A 21,376-nucleotide genomic window follows, 5' to 3' on the forward strand; every position below is an offset into this window, starting at 1 on the left:
GCATTTTTAAAGCCACTGAAATAACACAACCTTCTGGCAGATGTGGCCATGGTGACAGATATCTTATGTCTTATAAACATTCAAGATTATCAGACAAGCTTTTTTTTCATGAAAGTTTATTAATATAGTCCAAAGCCAAGTATGCATTTCTTTTTATTTGAAAGCATAATATTAGGGCTATTTGTAAATCATCAAACTTATAAATAGTCCCAATATTACATTTGCGAAATTTCCCCTTATCGTGCATATTCTTAACACGGAGAACGATGATCTCATTTATTAGTAACTGGACGACCATCTACTTTTGAAAGGCTCTCAGAAAAACAATGGTCAAGGGAATCTGCCTTTCCAAAAAAAAAAAAAAATCTTCTCTGTGAAAGAGAATGTCAGAAAACCCAGAAAAACTTTCTAACCTTTATAATTTTAGGCATATCATATTGGTGGCTGTGTTCTAAATACGTGAGTATATTAATAGTCTACAAATAAGTTTCACGCAGCAGTTTTTACATTCAAAAAGAAGTATTTAAGCAACATTCTCTTAATGTTCTTATTGCCTTTCTCTTCCAAATTTATCATTTCGAGATGCAGAATTCAGAAAGTGAATTTAACATTATGTGCTCCAGCTGTAGGATGAGGATGCTGTATGGAGGGTATGTGATTTTACTGGTGCATTAGGATGAAGTTCAAAGCTATGTCTATAGAGAGAGACGCAGTCACTGTGGCCACTTATTGACAATTCTTAAAGCTAGGTAAAATGTGTACACAGTATTCCTTGTACTATTCTTCCAACTTTTCTGTAGCTTTGAAATTTTTTGAAATAAAATTTGGGGGAAGCATCTGAATGCACGTTCAAATACAGCAGTCACACATGTGAGACCAGCATATTCAACTGAGCCTGGACTAGGGTGAGGAAAGTGAGGCGTCTAAGGTACAAAACGTAAGGAGGCACCTGTAGGACCCCGGAAGTGGGTGGCTCCTTAAATTTTGCGCCTTCAGCACCCCGCTTGCCTCACCTCCTTGCCAGCCCTAACATTCAACATTAACGAATTCACTTGCTTTCTCGAACTGACTGTAGCAATTCCGAAGAAGAGAAGCTTAAAATCAATTTTATCCAATCATTCATTCACTCATTTACTCTCCAGACATATTCCAAGTCCCAGCATTATGCTAAGTGACTATTCAGCTAGGAACCTACTCTGTGCTCATAAACCATTGTGACTCTCAGGCAAAATATTTCTAGACCGAATTCCTGTTCTTCATGGACTTATCTGTGTGTTAAGTGCTGGGGGCACTATGACAGCAGATCAGTCCCTTCTAAAATATCTTACTATCTGCCAGACACTGTTTTAATGCTATTGTTTTTATCATCATCATCATCATCATCATCATCATCATCTATTGACATGTCTATTTTCTCAATTCAATTCCCAGGGCAGGGAAGAGGTATTATTCATCTTTGTTTTTGACACCGAGGATGGTGATAGATAAAGTGGTCAATAAATATATCTTGAAAGACTGAAACCATAAATCTACTTATTTGTTCTTCCTAAAAGATTTGCCACATTCGGATGAATATGAAACTTCCTCCCGGATTGCCAAATAATACTAGCTAACATTTACTGGGTTTTTATGAGCTGCCTGGTATTTTCTGAGCTCCTTCCACATGTTAACTCAATTAAGCCTTGCACCAACACTGAGATTCTCCTCTCACACACAAGCGAACAGGGGAGATGGAGTTTATTTCCCAGGGTTGCACAGCGTGTAAGAGGCCATGCCAGGGTTTGAACCCAGGAGCCCAGCTCTAGAGCCTGTCCACTGAGCGACTCCACTAAGCTGTCTCAGAACTATGACCCACACAGGCACTGCCCAGCTCCAAACAGCACTCATCGTCAGCTTGCTTTTCACCCATTATTACCTAGAAAGATCTAGAGGGCACCAGGGACACTGTTAGCAAAATGATCCTCAACTCTCCTGGCCTCGGCAGACAAGTCAGACTTCGGGGGACTTCCTGCTTAATTTCACCTTGTCTAAATATAACCAACTAAAAATAACCCGAAAGGGACGTGCTCAGAACCTCCAGAAGAGCCGCAGAAGGCTGCAGAGGACATGGTGTGACAGAACGAGCCCGGCCCCTGCAAAAGGCCGCGATGCTTTTCGGCATCAGCAAGTTGCATATTGTGATGAGAAAACAAAGTTCCCAATTATTGAAATTCCACAGTGTATTTAATCATGCAATTATCTTATTATATTAACAAGTACTGGGGCACAGCAGCAATTGCAGAGACATCGGCCATTTGGAGCTGGAGACTTTATTCTTCCCCTCGGCTGATTACTTCTCATGAGTCCATCCATTTTTCTGGGATTATGGAAATGACCCTATTTTTTGAACTGCTTCATTCAGAAATCCAAAGCAAATCAGATCCCCGGTGTTGCCACTCCAACTTTTAAATATGACCCCGCTACAGGCTGAGCATACTTCAAGGGGAAGTGTCTATAAATTCTCATCATTTTTGTTTTCATTAATCACTTTTGGCTCTTTCCTCTTTTGAAATTCAAATAAATATAATGTAAATATAAATTAAAAAGCAGTTATGTGAATTACATATTTCCAATGATTCAAACACAAATGCATTCTTGTTCATTTGCATAGTAAGGACTTATCCCAAAGGATTCATGTATCAGACTGTAAAACCCAGAGTATTTCATCGAAACATCTAAAATAGGTGTGCTACGATATTATTATGCACTACTATTTGCCACAGTTGCCTTGGCAAATATGAAACGTAATCATGCAAAATTAAACATTCCATACATTTTCTATTCATTCTCTAACACTCTCCCTATACTCCAAAATAGGCTATCACACTTTCAAGTTTACAGGAAAAAAAAGTGAATCAAATTTCTTGTTTCTGAAAGCATCACGAGTAATAGTTCTCTTTCCCTTAGTGCTTTTCATCGAAGAATCGCCAGGCTGTTTACACATAAAACATAATTAACCCATATAGTCAGCTACATCCCTATCCCTTGGGACTGCTCCTTGCTGATAATCACTCATGAAGAAGTCATACCTGCATTTCCTCGAGTTAAAATCACTCCAGGCTATTAGAAATGATGTTTCATTTTCTTCAGCATGATTAAGAGGCACAACCATATATAAGAAAACCTGGCCCCTTCACCCAAAAAAAGTAATAATTGAGAATACAAACTGAACCCCAGTTGCCTGGTGCTTGAATCTCAGTTTGCTTTGTTATCTGTGAGATGATGGGGCAAGTCCCTTTGCTTCCTCGTGCTTCTGTTTTTGCAGCGACAAAATTGGGACAATAATAGTGCCCATCCCATAGGGTTGTCAGGCAGACCACAGGAGTTAGTAACTGTAAGTCACTTAGAACACAGCCTTGTCCTGCCCAGATATGACACCTGAAACCTTTCAAAGCCGTTTCACAATGAGGACTTCATTGGGGTCTCATCCTTTTCCTATGAAGTAGTGGAAGCGGATACTGTTACCCCCTTTTGACAGGTGAAGAAGGAGAGTTTCAGAGAGGCTCCTGGGATCAGGACTGGGGCCCTTGGAACCTAGCCTAGCATTCTTCACTATTTCTCTTTTTATCAGGAAAAAAAAAACTAGCTCGGTGACCCGGAAGAATCCTTGCCTTTTGGAGGGATGGGGTGGATTGTGGGGGAGTCATGTTTCAACTGAGATACGGAGAAGCATTTTGTTGCCAAGGCCTGTTTTGCATAGCAAAAGAGACCCAGATCAGCAGAAGACACATCAACAAGACTGCCTTAATCATGATTTCTGCTAACTATGAAATGAAAGTTAATTTCATGCCTTGCATTCACAGACAAAAAGGTTCAGTGCTGTTTAAATTCTCTTCAGCCCAATGACAGTTAGTAAACAGGAGGCTTCGTGTTCTAATGCTTGAAATCACCCTTCGTATCTCAATATATTATTTATGCACTCAGCTTAAAATAAACAGCAACTCCAAAGTAGGTGAGTGGTCTCATCCAGTACGAACTTCTTTTTTCACTCTGACAGTTACTTTAAAACATCGGTAAACAACCTTAATTCACTTCCAACGAATTAGTAGGCTACTGCTGTGTCTCCAGGAGGCAAGCAGATTGTATTATTAACCAAAACAACTTTCTCCCTGTCAATCATCTGCACCTCACAGAGGGATGTGGGCTTTGCTGTCTCATTACTCAAACCAACCCATGGGTGCACGTGACTCCAGATGATTTCTTCGAGGTCATTCTCTTCCATGCCTTTGATTAGATATCTTGACTCTGAGCTGCAGAATGGGGCCTGGAGAAGGTAGAGTCTCAGTGCTGCTTGTTAAGTAAGAAAGATATAGACAAATGAGAACCTTTCCAGAGGGGTAAAGAGTTTGGAAGTCATGGCATATAAGCTCCAGTTGTTTAAGGAACTGAAGCTAACAAAAGAACCACTCTAAGAGGGACCCAATTGGTGCCCCCAAATACTTGAAAGGACATCACTTCAGAGGAGAAAAGCTTGTTCTTTGTAGGTATGGATAATAAAATTAGGATCCAAGGGTGGACTATACATGCAGGGTGGATTTGGGGTTCAACTCAAGAAAGAACGCTGTAACTAGAAAGTCTCTTCTTGAGGTAACAGATCTGCCTCAAGAGGATCATGGGCACCCATCGGATGAACCCTTCAATTGGCCAAGAAGTAGGAATGGATGAGACACATAGGACCTTCCATACATAAGATCCCACAGTCCCATGAATCTCAGGGTGACTCACTAAAATGGGCATTCACAACACTTTTTACATTTTTCTATAGGAGTTTTTTAAAGGATGACGACTATCTTTTAAAAAAAATACCACGTGTTAAGTACCAGGCATGTTGCCAGCCAGTCTACAGTTGTCCACACAATGCCAGGGCATCGGTTGACCTAGCAAAATAAAAATATGTACCATTCAGCAGTTGCTTTGGGATTATACAGTTTCTGCCTGGTCTCTGGTCTTGTGGCTTGCAGTCCTCAGCCAGTCCATGGACAGAAGGTTACTCCTAAGCCACCTTGGCTGTAACACGGTCAGGGAGGATGATCTGCACTTAGCTCACCCTTCTAGTTGGCCTCCTCCACCACTCAAAGTCTGGAAACGCAATGCTTAGCAACGTGTCTAAAGGATGTCTCATTTAGTTTCATCATTAACAAAACATTGCTGACCTCAGTGAAACATTCAGTCTCTCCCTGAAACCAACCATTTCTTTAAAACACAAAGTGACTGCTCAAAACACAGAGTTAAATGCAAATGAAAAAGAAGAAAAGATACCTTGCGTTCGACATTCAGGGTTCATATCAACATTTTTACACAATATGCAGACATGTATCCTTCTAAATTATCTAGTAAATATTGCCTGTATATTTAGTGGGAGCGGGGGTAGGGGGTCAGGCTTTTCTACACCCAACATACCGACAAAACATTAGAGAGTTCAGAAATATTAAATTCCTCAAAAGAAATCAGATCACTGATATTTGGCTGTGAAACTTGGTGTTATTGATTTCCTAATACAGCAAGAACAGACATCTGATATTTGCACTTTGGAGTAATAAAACATAACATGACAATAACGTTATACTTACAAAGTACCCTTCATCCATGGGGCTCCAATTCTACCAATATTAGTTCACTGATTTTCGCAAAACACCTGAAAGGCAGAGGGTAAGTTTGTGTTACCCCCACTTTGCAGATGGGGATATGAAATGCAACAGGCGAATAAATTATTGGTCCATTATAGTGAGAGAATTTAGTAACGGAAGGACAATTGAAACTTTCATCTTTCCCATCATAGTGCAATTTAACCACCCATCTTTTCCTCGGGGACTGATATTTCCCATGTAATTTCTACCACAGTCTCAACATATTAAATGCGTTTTATCCAGAGTAAGACAGTGCTAAATGTAATCCCTTGTTTGAATGAGCCCAGACACCAGTAATTCTTTAATACCAAATAAAAGGTTGGAAATACTTCCCACATCCAGTTTAAACACGAAGGAAAAATTAGATTGACAAGTACAGGCATCCAACTCAAATTTGGCCTGAAAATAATGTTACTACTGTTCAGTTTGTTATATACTTATGTTCACATGTCAGCATATGGACTTGTCTTTAAAAATTATTCCAAGGAAGTCAGAATGCTTCAGAAGTAATCTCACTAACAACATTTTTAGAAGGGTGTATTTTTAACAAACCTTTCTAGGACACCCCATCCTTTCTACCACTCTCGGGCCATTTATTTATATATTGACCAAACAATATTCTTACTATGTGTAAGTTTTGCACTCCACGTGGCTTCTTGGAGGACGTGAAAATGTGTATGACACGTCCTAGCATCATGAAATTTATCATCTTATGGTTGATGATTTGGCTACTGTGACAACCATTTTAATCTAAAAGTCTCCAGAAGGATCTGATGGTTTCTGGATTCTCAGTGAGTCCCAGACACCAACCCAGAAGGAATGCTCCAAAATATTCTCAAAAAAGATGAGTTTGGCCTGTGTTTATGAGCCATACTATTCGGGATTATAGAGATGCTGAAAGATGGGTCTCCTTAAAAAATATCTGGTCCAGAAACTTCCCAAAGCCCATGATTTGAGGGTCATGATCCTCCCACTGACTTCACCTCTGCAGCCACACTGACCTCCTGGCTCATCCTCAAATACCCAAGCACATTCCCACCTCGGACCTTTGTCCTTCCCACCATTCCCTTTGCTTGGGGCAATCTCACTGGAGATATTTCCATGATCTCTGCTCATCCACCCCCTCTGTGAGGTCTCCCCTGAGCACCAATCTAAACTAGCTCATCGCACCCTGTCTCCTTACCGCTCTTTCTCTCTCTTCATCAGACTCGCCGCAACCTAACACTACGTGGTCCATCTCTTGTTTTGCTACACCATACCCAGGGAGGACACAAGCCCCGTCAGAGCGGGAACTCTTTTGGTCCCAGAGTCAAGGCGCTCCGTAAATATTGGCTGAACCAAGGCATCGCAGCACAGCGCTGGGTGTTCTGCCCTCCTCTGGCATCTCCCTTCATTCTCACTGGGATGCTCTTATGGTGCCCAATACCTGGAAGTCAATACTAGATCATTATATATGTTTCCACCCAAAGTGGTGGCGTTGGGGGGGGGGGAGGGCCAGATCTCCACAAACACTCTGTGCAACGTTTCTGAAAATAGAATAAACACCAGTTTTTGCCATTTCCCTTCTCTTGAATGCTGGAGCACCGGGCCGAGAGTAACCTAACCTCACTCTGTGTCCAGCTCTACTGCGAGCTGCTCTGGGGCCCTGTCCTCTCCATTCTCCAGGGCTTTTGGTTCCCAGTGGCAAAATACAGATGCTTAGAAAACTTATTTCCAAGGTTTCTTCTGGTTCAGAAACTATGGAGATCAACATGCAGGCGATGAGCCAAATTACACTCATAGATTTACAACTTCTGACTGAGTAGCACTTTCTAGGTCTAAGCTTACCTCATTGGTAGCCAGGTCATCTCGTACTAAGCAAGTAGGGTCCCAGAGGGAAGCGTCCGATTACCTAACCACACTTGCGAGTGTGCCGATTTTGGACCAACGCCGTAGGTAACTTGTTCTCTCCACTATTGCACTGCCCGTGTACGGCAGACGTGCAAAGAAAGAGGCTGCATCACCCGTCTCTGGCATCTCGCATCACAGACCCTTCACTGGAGCCTCTAAACGGCTTCCCTGTTTACCTGTACGTTAATAAAACTCGCGCCTTTGCAAGTCAGAATTCTCTTCCCTAAGCATCTTCTAAAAGAGATTTAGAAGCAATTAACATTCACAGGTAACAGAGCAATCAACATGGGAATCGCTAATGGGACTGGACAGAATCCAAAAGCAGATATTAGGATAAGAGTGAGCCCCTGACATAGGCTATAGTGTTAATTCTGGAGGGCAGACTCGTGGTACGTTTTCGATCGCTTTGTGGGGCGGCTGTCACAGTCACATTGGCCTCTTCCGTGTATGATTCTTAGCCCCCTATGACATACTTTTTTTAAAACTGCTATCGAAAAGAAGGCATTTTTTGCATCGTTATAACACAACCTCTAGCATTAATGGCATATGTTGAATTCAAGTTTATTTTTAAATTGCCTACCTGACAAAAATGTTAAAATGTCATTTTTTCCCATTTTGGGTCCCTAGACTATCTTCACCTGTTAGCTCCTGTAGCTAGAGGCCACAAATATAATAGCTATGAATTTCCACCTTGACGCTTCCCCAATAACTTTTACCATTCAGCTGCGTACACACAGGTTCATACATCCTTCGAACATAGGAAGACAGGAACATTCCTGTTCCGACGAGCTCTATACCTGCCTCCTTGACCTGTTTTCATAAATATCCCTCCAAAATCAACAGCCACCCCCCCCCCCAACACACACCCAACCACCATTTTTCACCCTACTGAGGAAGTCTCGGAGTCACAGAGAACGTAGAGAATGTTCCTCTCGTTGCTCTTCCTGCCTTGCTTTTCCTAGCCTTCATCTCCCATTTCTACGACCCATCTGAATTGCTAATGCCAGGCAAAGCCGTCTGTACCTCCCTGAGGCCACATTCCTGAATCCCTGCCCTGACCCCCCTCCGCCCTCAGCCAACTGTAAGTGGCTCAACCTGTACAGCCCAGACCTCCCCATACCAGCCCGTGCCTCTCGGTCTTCAGCTCCCCTCCCAGCCCCTCCCTTGGCTCATCTTTCACGACCAAGAAAGACATTCACCTCTGATCAGAGGATACCTTCACTTATATTGGGACCGTGGGTCCCAAATGGGTAGAAAACCTTGTTTTTCTCCATTTTTTTTTTTTACTTTGGATATAATTAATCACAGCCTGTTATGATTCATTCCTTCATTCTGCGTGGCCTCGGGAAATGATTTGTTCCAAGATAGGGCTTTTAAATTTTTTCAACTACTTTATTATTAGGTACAAGTATGTGATTGGATAAACACCACTCACTTTGATGATATTTTTCTGGTTATTCTATTTCATTCATGCTCCGTCCCATTCCTTTCTCCTTCTACGTTGCTATCTCTGGCTATCAAAGTGTTCATTCCTTCTTAACAATCCAGCTTTGTTTTTCCCTTTACCTCCTATCCCCAACACATACCTATGAAGAAAGCATATCCCTATTGAAAACTGAGGTTTATTTCCTGAATGCAATCAGCCACTGATACACAACTTGCCACCACCAAGCTGTGTGTGCTAAAAGCCCATTTTGACAACGATTTTATACACCAGAATCCAAAGCAAAGGGAAGTTATCAACAGACCCATACTCAAGAATCGCTCACTTTATCTCTGTGGCAAGCAGTTTCATGTTCCCAGACCAGCCCCAAAGCAGGGAGACTCAAGCCTCTGAGATGCTCCACAGCACACACATCTCAATCGTGGCCTTTCCCCTGGCACCCTCCCCACCCCCAGCATCGGCAGTGGAGATTAAAGTGCTTCTGGGGCTACGGTAATCCAATCAGGGCTGGGCCGGCTTCAATCTCTACCATTCTACCGTTCGCGCGTAGGAAAACATTTTGGCAGAATGCCTTTCAGCCGCTCTCTGCATTCTGCGCCAGTCTTGTGCTCATTTCCAATGGCTCTGTAAAAGTGAAGGTGGCCATGGGCCACCCTGCCCTGGGAGCAGTGCCTCACCTGCCTTCCTGAACCCCAGGATACCAGAAGGGCATCCATCATAAAGGAGGAAAGAGGGAGAGAGGGAGAGAAGAAGGGAGAGAGGAGGGAGGGAGGGAGGAAGGGAGGAAGGAGGGAAGGAGAGAGAGAGAGATTGAGATTGAGATTCCAATGGCACCCACACACAGGTGGCGGGGAAGGCATGGGCAAATGCTGAACAAACACACAGAATTTTTTTAACTTCAAAGATTAAAGGAAGACCGTTTTTCAACCCTTTGCCTTCCCTAAGCACCAAGTAAAATATTCCACCCGGTCAGGGCTGCTCAGGGGGCCTTATCTTTTCCAGATCCCTTTGGCTGTCTGATGAAATCTATGGACCTCCTTCTAAGAAGAATGGTTTTTAAAGGATTGAAAAGGAGATTAATTATATTGAAATACTTTTCCATCCCAGGTTAAGAAGCCCAGCAGGGTGTGGGTTTAGTGTATGGGAAGCAGAGCTGCTATATGGATTAAAAAAAAAAAAAAAACTTGGGATTTCTACTGAAGAGATGTGTGCTGTGAAAATGATGGGCTACAGTAGAAGGCACAAAGTGGTGACTTTGCATAATGTCCCTGTGACTGTCTATACACCTTCCCGTGCACTAGAACTCATCGCTGTTTCTGCTTTGCCCGTGCCCATTAACCCAGAGCCCTCTGATATTTGCTACACTAGAATAGCAAAGATCGTAGACTTCCTTTATTTACAGCCCTAAGTAGATTTTAACTATTCCTGAGAGAGAAGCGGAGGAATAAAGAAAGCAATTTGAGGCATTTGGGGAAAGTAAAAGTAATGATAAACGCTTGTGTTCGAACATTTATTCTTTTACCCGGTATTCACTGAGCATCTACTCTAGGTTCACAGCAGTGAGCAGAAGAACTTTCCCCCAAGAAGTTCGCATCCAAATGTGGGGAGACGCCCTGTAAGCAAATAAGCAAGTAAATGCAAAACAAACAAACGAGTAAACTATGTCCAGTGGTGAAAATGCCATGGGGGAAAACAAAGCAGAGGAGGCTGGCGAGTGTAATAAGGCATGAAGTCATACTTCGTATAGTATTAATTCCCCATTCGGTGCCAATAAATATTTGTCCCCAAGCTCCTATTAAATTTCAGGTCCTGGAATGGATTCTGGAGAAGCCAGAATAGACATGGTCACATGTATAGGGATGTATGAATGGGTGGTTGGATGGATAGATATGGATACATACATATCACATGCTTGATTTTCACCTATAGGGAATGCGGTCTTCACCGAGGGGTCTGTGTATGACATTGTACTCCTAACAGTAATTTTTTCGAAAGAGTGACTGATGAATGCTTCTACGAGACCCCGAAAGTGGAACAGGTGCAGCGGGGTCTGTGTCTGCTGTGCTAGTGGGCATGAGTGTTTAAAGCACCCAGAGCCCTGGAATGAGATCAGATCAGCACCCATGATCCTCACGCAGCTCCACCCACTTACCCCTCTGAGTGGCCATCAGCAAGTTCCATCACCTCTGAGTTTCAGGATCCATATCTGCAAATCTAGGATCATAGGCTGCAGTGGTGGTTCAAAGGCAGTAATGCTAAGAAAGTGCCCGGCACAGTGCCTGGCACCAGAGAATTGATGGCTGAGCCCCTGCCCACTCATCTTCTCATCCAGGAAAAAAAAAAAAAGCGCATCGGAAATGCAAAAGCCCCAAACAGAAGACATGCGCCCTGAGTAAGTACGCTTGACCCTTGAACAACACGGGGAGTTACAGGCTCTGACACCCACCCCCCCCACTGAAAAACCAGGTAAGAGTACTCGAGTACTCGATAGCAGCTTCAGATTTAACCAATCACAGATCAAAAACAGTATTTTCCATCCGAGGCTGGGAAACCGAGACCGGAAACGGGAAAATACTGTTTTCAGTCTTTTGGGTTGACTGTGCCCAGTGAAACCAGCAGATGCAAAGGGCCGAGTGTACTTACTGAAAAAAATCTTCATGTCAGCGGACCCGCAGGGTTTAAACCCATGTTGTTCGAGGGTCAGCTGTATACAACAACTCCTTTTGCTTGTTTGTTTTGTTTTTGTGGCCAAATAGTTCCAGGGAATATAATTAGATGTTACTTAAAAAAAAAAAAAAAAAAAAAAAAAAGTCCGCAGTCAAATATGTTTCGGAAGCAGCAGATGAAGTAACCCAGGCCTCTCTGTTTACCCCGTGTCTTCCTGCGTGCCGACGCGCATCACACATCTCCAAGAAACGTGAGCAATGGCTGAGTGTTCCCTGCCTTACTTGGCTGTGGAACCCCATGGCATGGAAAATCATATGTGACAGTTGTTCAATGAAAGAGACTTTGGGAAATGTGGATTTGCTCTAAGAACGAATGAATCAAAAGATAAGGAATGTATACCCTATTTGGCCCTGACGCTGTCTGATGGCTTTCTTTGAAAAGGCTGACTGGGGCACATTTTCTGCAAACCAAGGAAGCTTACTAACAGTGTCTCCTACCCCCAGTGCCGCGGCAATGTCTCCTCCTGTTCCTATAAAAGAAGTCATTATTCTGGGATCACAGTGCATTCGGGGGAAGTGTCGGCAACATCTGAACACTTCTCATTCCCCTGGACAGGTAATTCCCCTATTTTCTGCAATAAATGAGCTCTTAAAATGAGTTTCGTTAATTATTCTCTTGAAAGCCAAATCCTCTTCTGGCTACGCTGGGGAAGCCTGCGCTTAAAGTCACTCTGGGTTTTCTTTATTATCCAAATGCTTCACAGTGAGCGTGCCTTACTTTCATAAATAGAAAATCAATGCTGGAAGAACAAAAAGAAAAGAAAAAGAAATTCTACAGGGAGATGTTGATACACCGATGATTAATCCAAAAATTACCTACCTGTACATGAAGATTTTTATATATGGGGCTTTTCGTGAAGATATGTTACTTAATATTCAAACACTAGATAAATCCGAAGCAGAAGGGGTAGGTGAAGAGGAAGCTAGGGACAAGATAGTTCTTCATATGCTTAGAATTTGATCGTGAGAAAGAAGAGAGAAGGAAGGGTGGGAGAAAGGAAAAAAAGAAAGAATAAGCGAGAAACAGAGAAAGCAAGAGAGGAGGTAGCCAGAGAGTGGGTGAGAGCCTAAGGTGGGGGGAGGGGACACGAGCCAAGAGATTAAGTTAACCCAAGTCAATACAAAAAGCTTCGTGTGAGAGCTCTGGCTTTAATGTGATTTGGGCTGCTAGAGCCCTGTAAATCAAGTACAGAACACAACCATAGATGTCGGGGTTAGTTTTGAAATAGACGCCTTAAGTAACATGAAGCTTAACCGGCAGGGATATTCCAAGCATTCTGATTGACTGCTGCAGGATGGTGACCTAGCTGGAACCACCCCGCCCCCACCCCCGGCCCCTGCCCCGCGCCACCCCGGGCTGTCCAACCAGCAATTTTGTCCCTCCTACCTGGGACAAAACCCACTAGGTGAGTGAGCTGTAACCCTTAGGTGTGAGGCTGAGGAGATGGTTGGTGGTGGTGTAGCTCAGAGAATGGCAGGTTCATGACAGGCTCCCATCGAATCCTTTAGCATTGCAAATGAGGTTTGTAGAGGTGGACCCTCTGAGTTCAGAATCAAGCACTCATTCTTCCAATCCCTCTTTCGTCAGTGCCACAAAGCTTCTGAAACTGTTTGGGGTTTTGTAGATAGACCACATCCCTCCTCTCAAGGAGCATACATTCTCCTAGAAGAGGGGACGTAAGCAAGTAAATAAGAATTTCTATTGGTGCTAAGAGTCATGAGAAAAAAATCAAAAAGGAAAGAGGTGTTGAGGGAGATTGTGGCTCCAGGGCACGGAAAATGTGCCCAGGGCAGACATGTCTGAAGAAGGTGCATTTAAGCTAAAGACTTGAAGGACAGAAGGACCCCACCCTGCAAAGATCAAGGGAAAGAACAGCTAGACTCAGCACAAAGTCTCCATCTCCTCGTGACTCGCTTCCAACCAACGAAGCTTTCAGCAATACTAAATTCAAAAGCACACAGACATGTTTAATTTTAAAATCTCAAATTGCGCACTATGCCTGCTAGGAAAATAAATCTGAAACTTAGATATTTTTAGAATGGTCCACTTCAGTTTCCTCAAGTACTTTTTTCCTGTTCAACCAGAAGACCCAAATAGCCCAGGTACATCAGCCGCCTCTAAATACCTGAAACTGCATTCATCAGCCACTTTTGAAAAATTGGGTCTTACTTCAAAGCTGAATGACTTGATTACTCCCATAACAGAATACATTACACTGATTACAGGATTATTCACGTGCCATTTGGAAAAGGTTGTTTCTCAACATTCCACCCACCAACAAACAGAGTCGTGAAAGTGGAAAACTCAACGCTAACACTCAAATGCTCTCCCTGTCCTGACACCATGATAAAATTCCTCTCCGCTTTTTTTTTAACTGATGTTAAGAAAGGGAAGGGAGGTGGTTATTTTGGTTCAACATGGCTCAGAGAGAATAAAAGAATAAAGCACCAAAGGAGCCCCCCAAAAAAGTATTTCTATGACCTGACACACACTAGGCACTTGGTAAACAGTCTCCTTTCTCCACTCCACATTCCCTTTGCATGCCCAAACCCTGAGTATTGATTTTTATATCAATAATTTGCCAATAACTTATTCATTGGCTCATTTTTTTATAACTGTCAGTCTAATGCTATATTTCCAGCCTGCCGGCAATTGATTCAGCTTCATCAATTCATAAGAATGTCTCGGAATGAGAAGGGGGTGAGGAGGTGGAAGCTTTATAGCTGTGATTCACTGCTAATCGATGATTAGCATTTTATGCTCGAGACAATCAAATTCATATTATTTTACATTTTAAAAGTTTTTAAAGGAACACTTCTTAAAAGCCAAAATGAAAACAGGGCATCGTAAGTTCAAATAAGCCATAAATTAGACAAAGAATCATAATTCTACTGAACACCATTTTATTAGCTAATCAACGCGTCATTTTTTTTCTATTGGCATCTACTTACTGTCATGTAATTTCCATAAGAGTACCATCTGTATTTATAAAAGAATTATCTTTGTGGTGATCTAGTGATCTACAAACAATGGTGATATTTAACTTTTCTTAGAGGATCAGTTTAAGAACTGGGTTAAAGGATTTATAGGTCTCTGTTTTATGATAAACCCTTAAAAAAAAAACTTGTTCATACATCTCTCTGATGTTAGAAGCACTCGATACAGAAAAACGATAAAATGTAATTTTGATTTATTAAAATGTAAGGTTCTGGATCTTGATATGTACGTTTTTTAAGCAAGGGGGGTAAGCCTCTACTATCAAGAACAGAAAAATAATCATAGACAAATTATTTTCTTTTATTTCATTTTGGCTGAAACAGCAAGCTAATTTTCGAGGTGATATGACTTGGTGCCCTATAGCTCAGACAGAACCCAGTGTTAACCAACGTCACAGCCTCAGGTTTAATCAGGGTCTGGTCAGCCCACTCAGTTATGACATGCTCAAACCCTGCCTTGTCCAGTTATAATGCTGGCCTTGCAAGTGCAAGTCACTGGTCCAATGAAGACTAGTCAAGCTGGTGGAAATAAGCCAGCAAATCCTTCGCCACTGATAAAAACTCATAATAGATTCCCTTCTGTTGGGCACAGGCTTCTCAGATGAGTGACAAAACATGGATGTAGTTAGATATTTGTTTAAATGGTGTCCATAGCTATCAAATAGGACCTTATAGGGAACAGTCTTTGGTTTTACAGAGGTATATTATTTCAACTTAGAGTCATTCCAAAAGAGGAATGTGAATTTTGATAAAATCAATCAAAGACAAAAATCTCACTCCTGGTTGGGATGCAAATTTCTTCGTTAATAATCAATTACTTCGAAGACTAAATTTTAACCAGGATTTGAAGGGATTATGATTAAAATCATAATGACACACTAACCAACAAAATAAGAAGGCGACACAAACTAATACTTAGACTTCATTGATTCTTTAATTTGTACCTGTTCATGAATTCCTACCACCTATATCAAGTACTTTATTAAATATCAAGTACAGTGAACAAAACAGATATATTCCCCCACTCACATGGTACTACTTATTATCATTTTTGAAAAGTATGTGTGTGTGAGCATGAGTGGAAAGTCACCAACTCATATTAGTGATCGAATTAAGATATGTAACTACTCCATTGTTCTCTTAAATTGATTTTATAATTTATAACTTTAAATAATTTGATTATGCTTCAGGACTAGAAAGTAATCTTTCTGGATTTTGGTTTTTGTATTTGTTCATTTTTGTTTTTGTTTTTTTTTGAACTGTTATTCGTTGAAATGTTAACATCCAAAGAAATTTTAATCATTGAATTTTTGAAATATGTTAAGAAAATAGACAGTGTTCAGGGAAATGTAACAACAACAAAAAAACAGATAAGAAATCAAGATCATTTAGCCCAAGAAATAATTTATTATCTCTGTGGGGAATGAGATGTAAGAGAATAAACTCTGGGATCAGCTAAGTTCTATACCCGAGTCCTGGCTCTACTACTATACAGTGAGAATCTTTCCACGTCTTAGTCTTCTTATCCATAAAAGGGGCATATCATAAAAATTAAATGAGTATAATAAATGTAAATAGTTTAACGTGTAGTCTTCGGTCACTGTGAGCTGCCTTCATCACCACACTACATCATCATCATCATCATCATCATCATCATCATCACGACCACCACAAAAAAGAACTCAAGGTCTGTTGTAATAAAGGGCAGCTGTAGAGAATGCTGGAAATAACCAAAAGGAACCTGGTAATAATCTATCCTGAGAAAATATTACATTTCAGAAGTCTTTGGTTCAAATCCTAGCTCTTCTTGCACAAACTTGGATAAAACTCTTAAATTTCTGAGTCAGTTTTTCCAGCTCAAAAATGAACCTGATAGAATTTATTTAATAAGATAATGTATAAGAAAGAGCCAGCATATACATACCTCATTAAATACAGAACGCTATTAATTTGATAGAAATGCACATTATGACAACGGTTTATCATAAGATGATCTCTTTTTTAACCACCCAAGATAAAAACTCCCAGAAAGATCATGAACTTGAATTTCAGCTCCATTATTCACTAGATGAGTAACACCTCTTAAATTCTCCAGGGCCCAGTTATCCAGTCAGGAAAATGAAGAAAATAGTATCCTCATTGTGCAAAGCACCCAGGAGAGGGTCTGGCACATCAGACGTATTCACTGATCAGTAACTTCCACTCCTCTCTTAAACCATGACTCGGTATGCTCCGTTTTCAGTATGTATATCCTCACGCTCTAAAACTCTTTAAATGAAAAGCATTATAAAGAACCTTTGGGTGATCTTTAAATATTCTTTATAGTTTGGAAGGGGAAAAAAATCTATAGCAACATAAAGTATCCAGGGTGTCGAATATACAGCATAATCATTTTGTATGATCACTGCTAATACAGTTCAATTTAAATTGTGGTCTCATATTTGACATAATTATACATAACCAAACACTAATAAAAATTGCTGCTGTATATTTCAAGTTAGTAATTATGGTAGTAAACATTAACAACATGTCGGATATAAGATGGTGATTTGGTCTGAAATATATTAGAAATCATTATGCTGTATGATAATTTTAATTACAGTTGGGTAACACAAGTGTACACAGCAGTCTGTGGCTCTAAGTGCATTATGGGAACCAGCAGGTCCTCAGTTCAGCCCCAGCCCTGACTCCCATTGCTTGAGCTCAGGAAAGGCACAATGTTTTCTCTGCCTGTAAATAGTAAGCCCAGTTCCCTCTGCAGAATCAATATCACCACCAGGTTTGGAGTCATTCTTCCAGGATTGAAGTCCCTATTCTATCATTTTCTAGCCCTGTGAAATTGGCCAATGATAATTTCTCTGTGCCTCAGTTCTCTCAGCTTTAAAATGGAAAACCTAGTAGTAACTACCTCAGAGGTTGATAATAGCAACTAAATTAGATCATTCTGTGTGTAATACTTAGCCTAGCATCTGGGCACAGTAAGTCTTCCATACATACTAGTGGTTGTTATTATTCTATATTAATACAAATCTGATCAGTCATTTTCCTAAACTTTTAAGACCATAGTCTTAATAACAGCAACCAAATGTCCTATTTAATATAGAAATGTGCTGAATGTTAGCTTCTATCCCTCGATCCCTCAGGGCATTATATTTTTCAAAATCTAGTATTTCTCCTTTCTCCTCTCCTTCCGTGATTTCTCCATTTCTCCCTCACTCGCTGTTGTAAGTCAATGGGAAGCCCCTGTCTTTATATTTTTACCTCTCATAAATGTCTGGCTTTGGCTCATCCTTTCCTGACCTCCATCTCCATGTCAGCTTTAACCATGGCCTCTAAACATGGTCCATTATGCACCGTGTGCTCCATTAAGGTAACGCTGAAGAGACAGTGAGAAACTTCATTCTCCACAAGCGAGTCTAAGAGTCAGAGACCCCCACCACCACCCATGTTACAACTTGGCATCTGATCACCAGGCCCTAATCTAGGAATTTAACGTTCCTCTCTCTACCTTCCACCCACCGACCCCACCTACACCCCTCTCAAAAAAAAAGGGTTAAATTTGTTATTCTAACATAGAAACCATTTGTGGATTCAGAGTTACTTCTTTCCACCCCTTTTTAAAGATCTCTGGATTTACTCAACATAAAAACTAAATTTAAAGGATCTCCGGGCCTTGTAACATCTTTGCAGAATTCTCCCAGTTCCAAGATCGTGCATTTACATGGTTTTCTGCAAAGTGGGGAAGAAGTCCCAGCATTATGATACAGCACCTTTCTTGTCTACACTTCCATACAGTTCCAGGTAAAATATTCAGGGGAACAGACTGGACTGCTAATTAGAGAACTGTCTGAAACCACCATGAACCGCATTTCCATCGGTGCAATAAGCAAAGATTCTTCATTAAAATCACTGTCCTCTGTAAGGGAAAGCTGTTTCAAGCGCAATAGCTCTCATTCACAGAAGTAATCATGCAGACCCAGGTACAGTATTCATTATTAACTTAAAAAGTATGCCAAATCAATTAAAACCCATTTTAAAGAGAAGGAATAAAATTTAGTTCTACCTAACTGCAGCTCGGCTCTAATTTATCTTCCAGCCACTTTCAAGGGATTTTGCCGGGTTCTTCATTGGAAAGGGTAATTCTCATGAAATTACAATGGCATTTCTTGCAACTGTTAATGCAAATGTTCCCATTCTTCGGGGTCTGCTTTCCCCAATAAAGACTCCCTTCAAGGTGTAAAGTGGAAGAGCTCTGGGATCTGCTCGAGAAGAATAAAATATTGCATTGCAGAAGCTGCTCAAATTTAAAACTCTGCCTGCATCCTTATGACAAATTGTATTCCAAATATAGGTTATTCACAACATGTTTGTTATAAGGCAAGGCATATAAATTCCTGCCGTGTCTTTCTTTACAAACATGTCAAGACTTGTGAACCCTTAATGAAATGCAGCATCTTAGAAGCAAGAGGGAGCTACAAAAAGCACCAGAAACAAGAGGCTTCTTTCCTAGGACTAGGACCTTCTTACGCCAGTGATAGTTCCCCGTATCAGAGGTACTGTGTCATCTCAGGACCGAACAGCCATTAGTGGTCACTGAGATGGGCCATTTCAGTTTACAGATGAAGAGACTGACGCCTGAGGGAGAACAAGATGTCTCCAAAGCATCGGGGCTGGTGAGGGACAGAGACAAGCAGGCCCAGGTCTGGCCTGGCCACGCCAAGGCTGCCTTCCCCTGGTGCCAACCAGTTGACCAGATGCTCGAATAGACTTTGCCAGGTTAGGGCACCTTTGTAAGCCCCATGGGGCAAAAACCTTCTTGTATTCAGATAAAAGTTCCATAAAACTTGGAAGCGAGCTTATCCCTGAGGATTGATTTTACGTTTGGCATTTTTTTAACCAAGATCCACGAGCACAATCTCTCTGATTTGCTATCTCTACATTCGCCCTTTTAAGTAAAGCACTGCTGCTCACTAGTGGCCAGCGCTTCCCACGCAATCCTTCCCCAGCATGAGGCTTTCCACGAGGGCCAGGACACAGCGGTCCACCCCGGTTTTTGGTTTAAAACAGAGGTCAGCAAACTTTTTCTGTAAAGGGCCAGAGAGGGACTATTTAAGGCGTCGCCGGCTATTTGGTCTCTGTCCAAGCTACTCAGTCCTGCCTATGCTGCGTGTGAGCAGCCACAGACAAAACGTAAACAAACGAGTATGGCCGTGTTCTGTTAAAAACTTTATTTATCCATGTTGAAACTGAATTTCATACAACTTTCCTGTGTCATGAAGCATTCTTCCTCTTCTAATTTTTACTCAACCATTTAAAAACACAGACACCACTCTCAGCTCACAAGCTATACTAAAACAGGCCGCGCGCCAGCTCTGTCCCACCTCTGCCATAGTCTGCCACCCCGTCTGCTTACAAAGCACTCGCTACCAAGACAGCCTCCTTTTGCTGTTCCCTTTGTGCCTTGCCACCAGCACTCACCTGGCTAATCCACATTTTCTATTCAATGTGCATGCTTTTCCACCAGTGTACAATAGGTCTTAATTCAGTGAGGTTATGTCCTACTTGCTAGAGACTTTAGTCATCACACAGTGTTGCTGGGTGGGTATCTTCCTTGATGTGAAATGTAATTGAAAGGACTAACTTGATCACCAGGAAAGAGTTGTGAGATAATGTCATTATTATACCGATCGGATGAAAGAGAAACATTCATCCACAGAACAGTTGATATAGGTCCTCCTGCTGGATATTTTAGCCTTCATACATAAACACTGCTTTAATTTTGGAAAGAATTATTTTAGGTTTTATACACAGCCAATATTAGCACCAGCAAGTCAATCAGTGAAATCATTATCAATCTTTTTTCTGTACAAGTCGGAATGCTCCATTTAAATACCTTTACACACAGTACAACTCTACTGGCATCAGCATATTACAAAAACCAATTTTCTTACATCAACTTCTATCTACTTCTAATTCTGTAGCATAGCTCTAGGGAGTTGCTACAAGGTCTGTGTAAACTGAAAATCTAAATAACATTATGACGCCTATTACAGAACTAATTTATAATCTAATACCCCAGTTGAATTTAATATCCTATTTATTTATTCAAGCAAAATATCTGGAAAAAAATATGTCACATCATAATGTAGTTGTTATGAAAATGGAAAAATAAAACAGAATTTTAGAGAAGGCATGATAATTGCCAGGGGCAGGTACAAGCAAGAATTCCAGAGCCCCTCACACGAAGGAGAGATGGGAGCCCTTGAATAAATAGAATTTTTGCTTTATAACACAATTATTGTCAAATTTAGTATTTTACATCAAATTTACAACTTTAAAATGTGATTCCTATTAATGTTATCTGCTCAGAGCTACTGCAGCATAAAAGTGTTGGCCAACAGATGCCACCTCATCAACTGTCTTTAACAACTCCATTCTCATCCTGGATTGAAGAACTGAGTTTATGGCAGCATTCATAAGCATGCATTGCCAATACAAATGCACGAGTGATGAGCATATATATAATACATACGGGCTAATGGAAAAAAACTATAGTTGCTTCTCGGAATACTAAGTTTCACACTGATTTCCTTATCTTGAGATGGGAAGGAGAGAGAGAGGGAGGGAGGGAGGGAGGTATAGAACGAAGGGAT

The 21,376-nt window shown here is 41.3% G+C and overlaps 1 protein-coding gene across 3 annotated transcripts in view; it reads right to left on the reverse strand.

Annotated features, from left to right (window-relative positions):
* Window positions 1-21,376, reverse strand: part of PPARGC1A (PPARG coactivator 1 alpha) — a 599,446-nt gene that overhangs the window by 425,070 nt on the left and 153,000 nt on the right. Inside the window, exon 2 of one of the 3 annotated variants that reach the window (XM_016154831.2) lies at window positions 5,610-5,674. The exons of 1 other annotated variant lie outside the window; for it this stretch is intronic. In XM_016154831.2, the coding sequence (XP_016010317.2) occupies window positions 5,610-5,627 (18 nt within the window). In that variant the 5' untranslated portion in view covers window positions 5,628-5,674. Of the gene's footprint in view, window positions 1-5,609; window positions 7,073-21,376 lie in introns of those variants that run through there. One more of the 3 variants, XM_036227557.1, reaches the window with a different exon arrangement.

The sequence above is a fragment of the Rousettus aegyptiacus genome, unplaced genomic scaffold (assembly GCF_014176215.1).
Source record: "Rousettus aegyptiacus isolate mRouAeg1 unplaced genomic scaffold, mRouAeg1.p scaffold_m13_p_10, whole genome shotgun sequence".
NCBI classification, from domain to species: domain Eukaryota; kingdom Metazoa; phylum Chordata; class Mammalia; order Chiroptera; family Pteropodidae; genus Rousettus; species Rousettus aegyptiacus.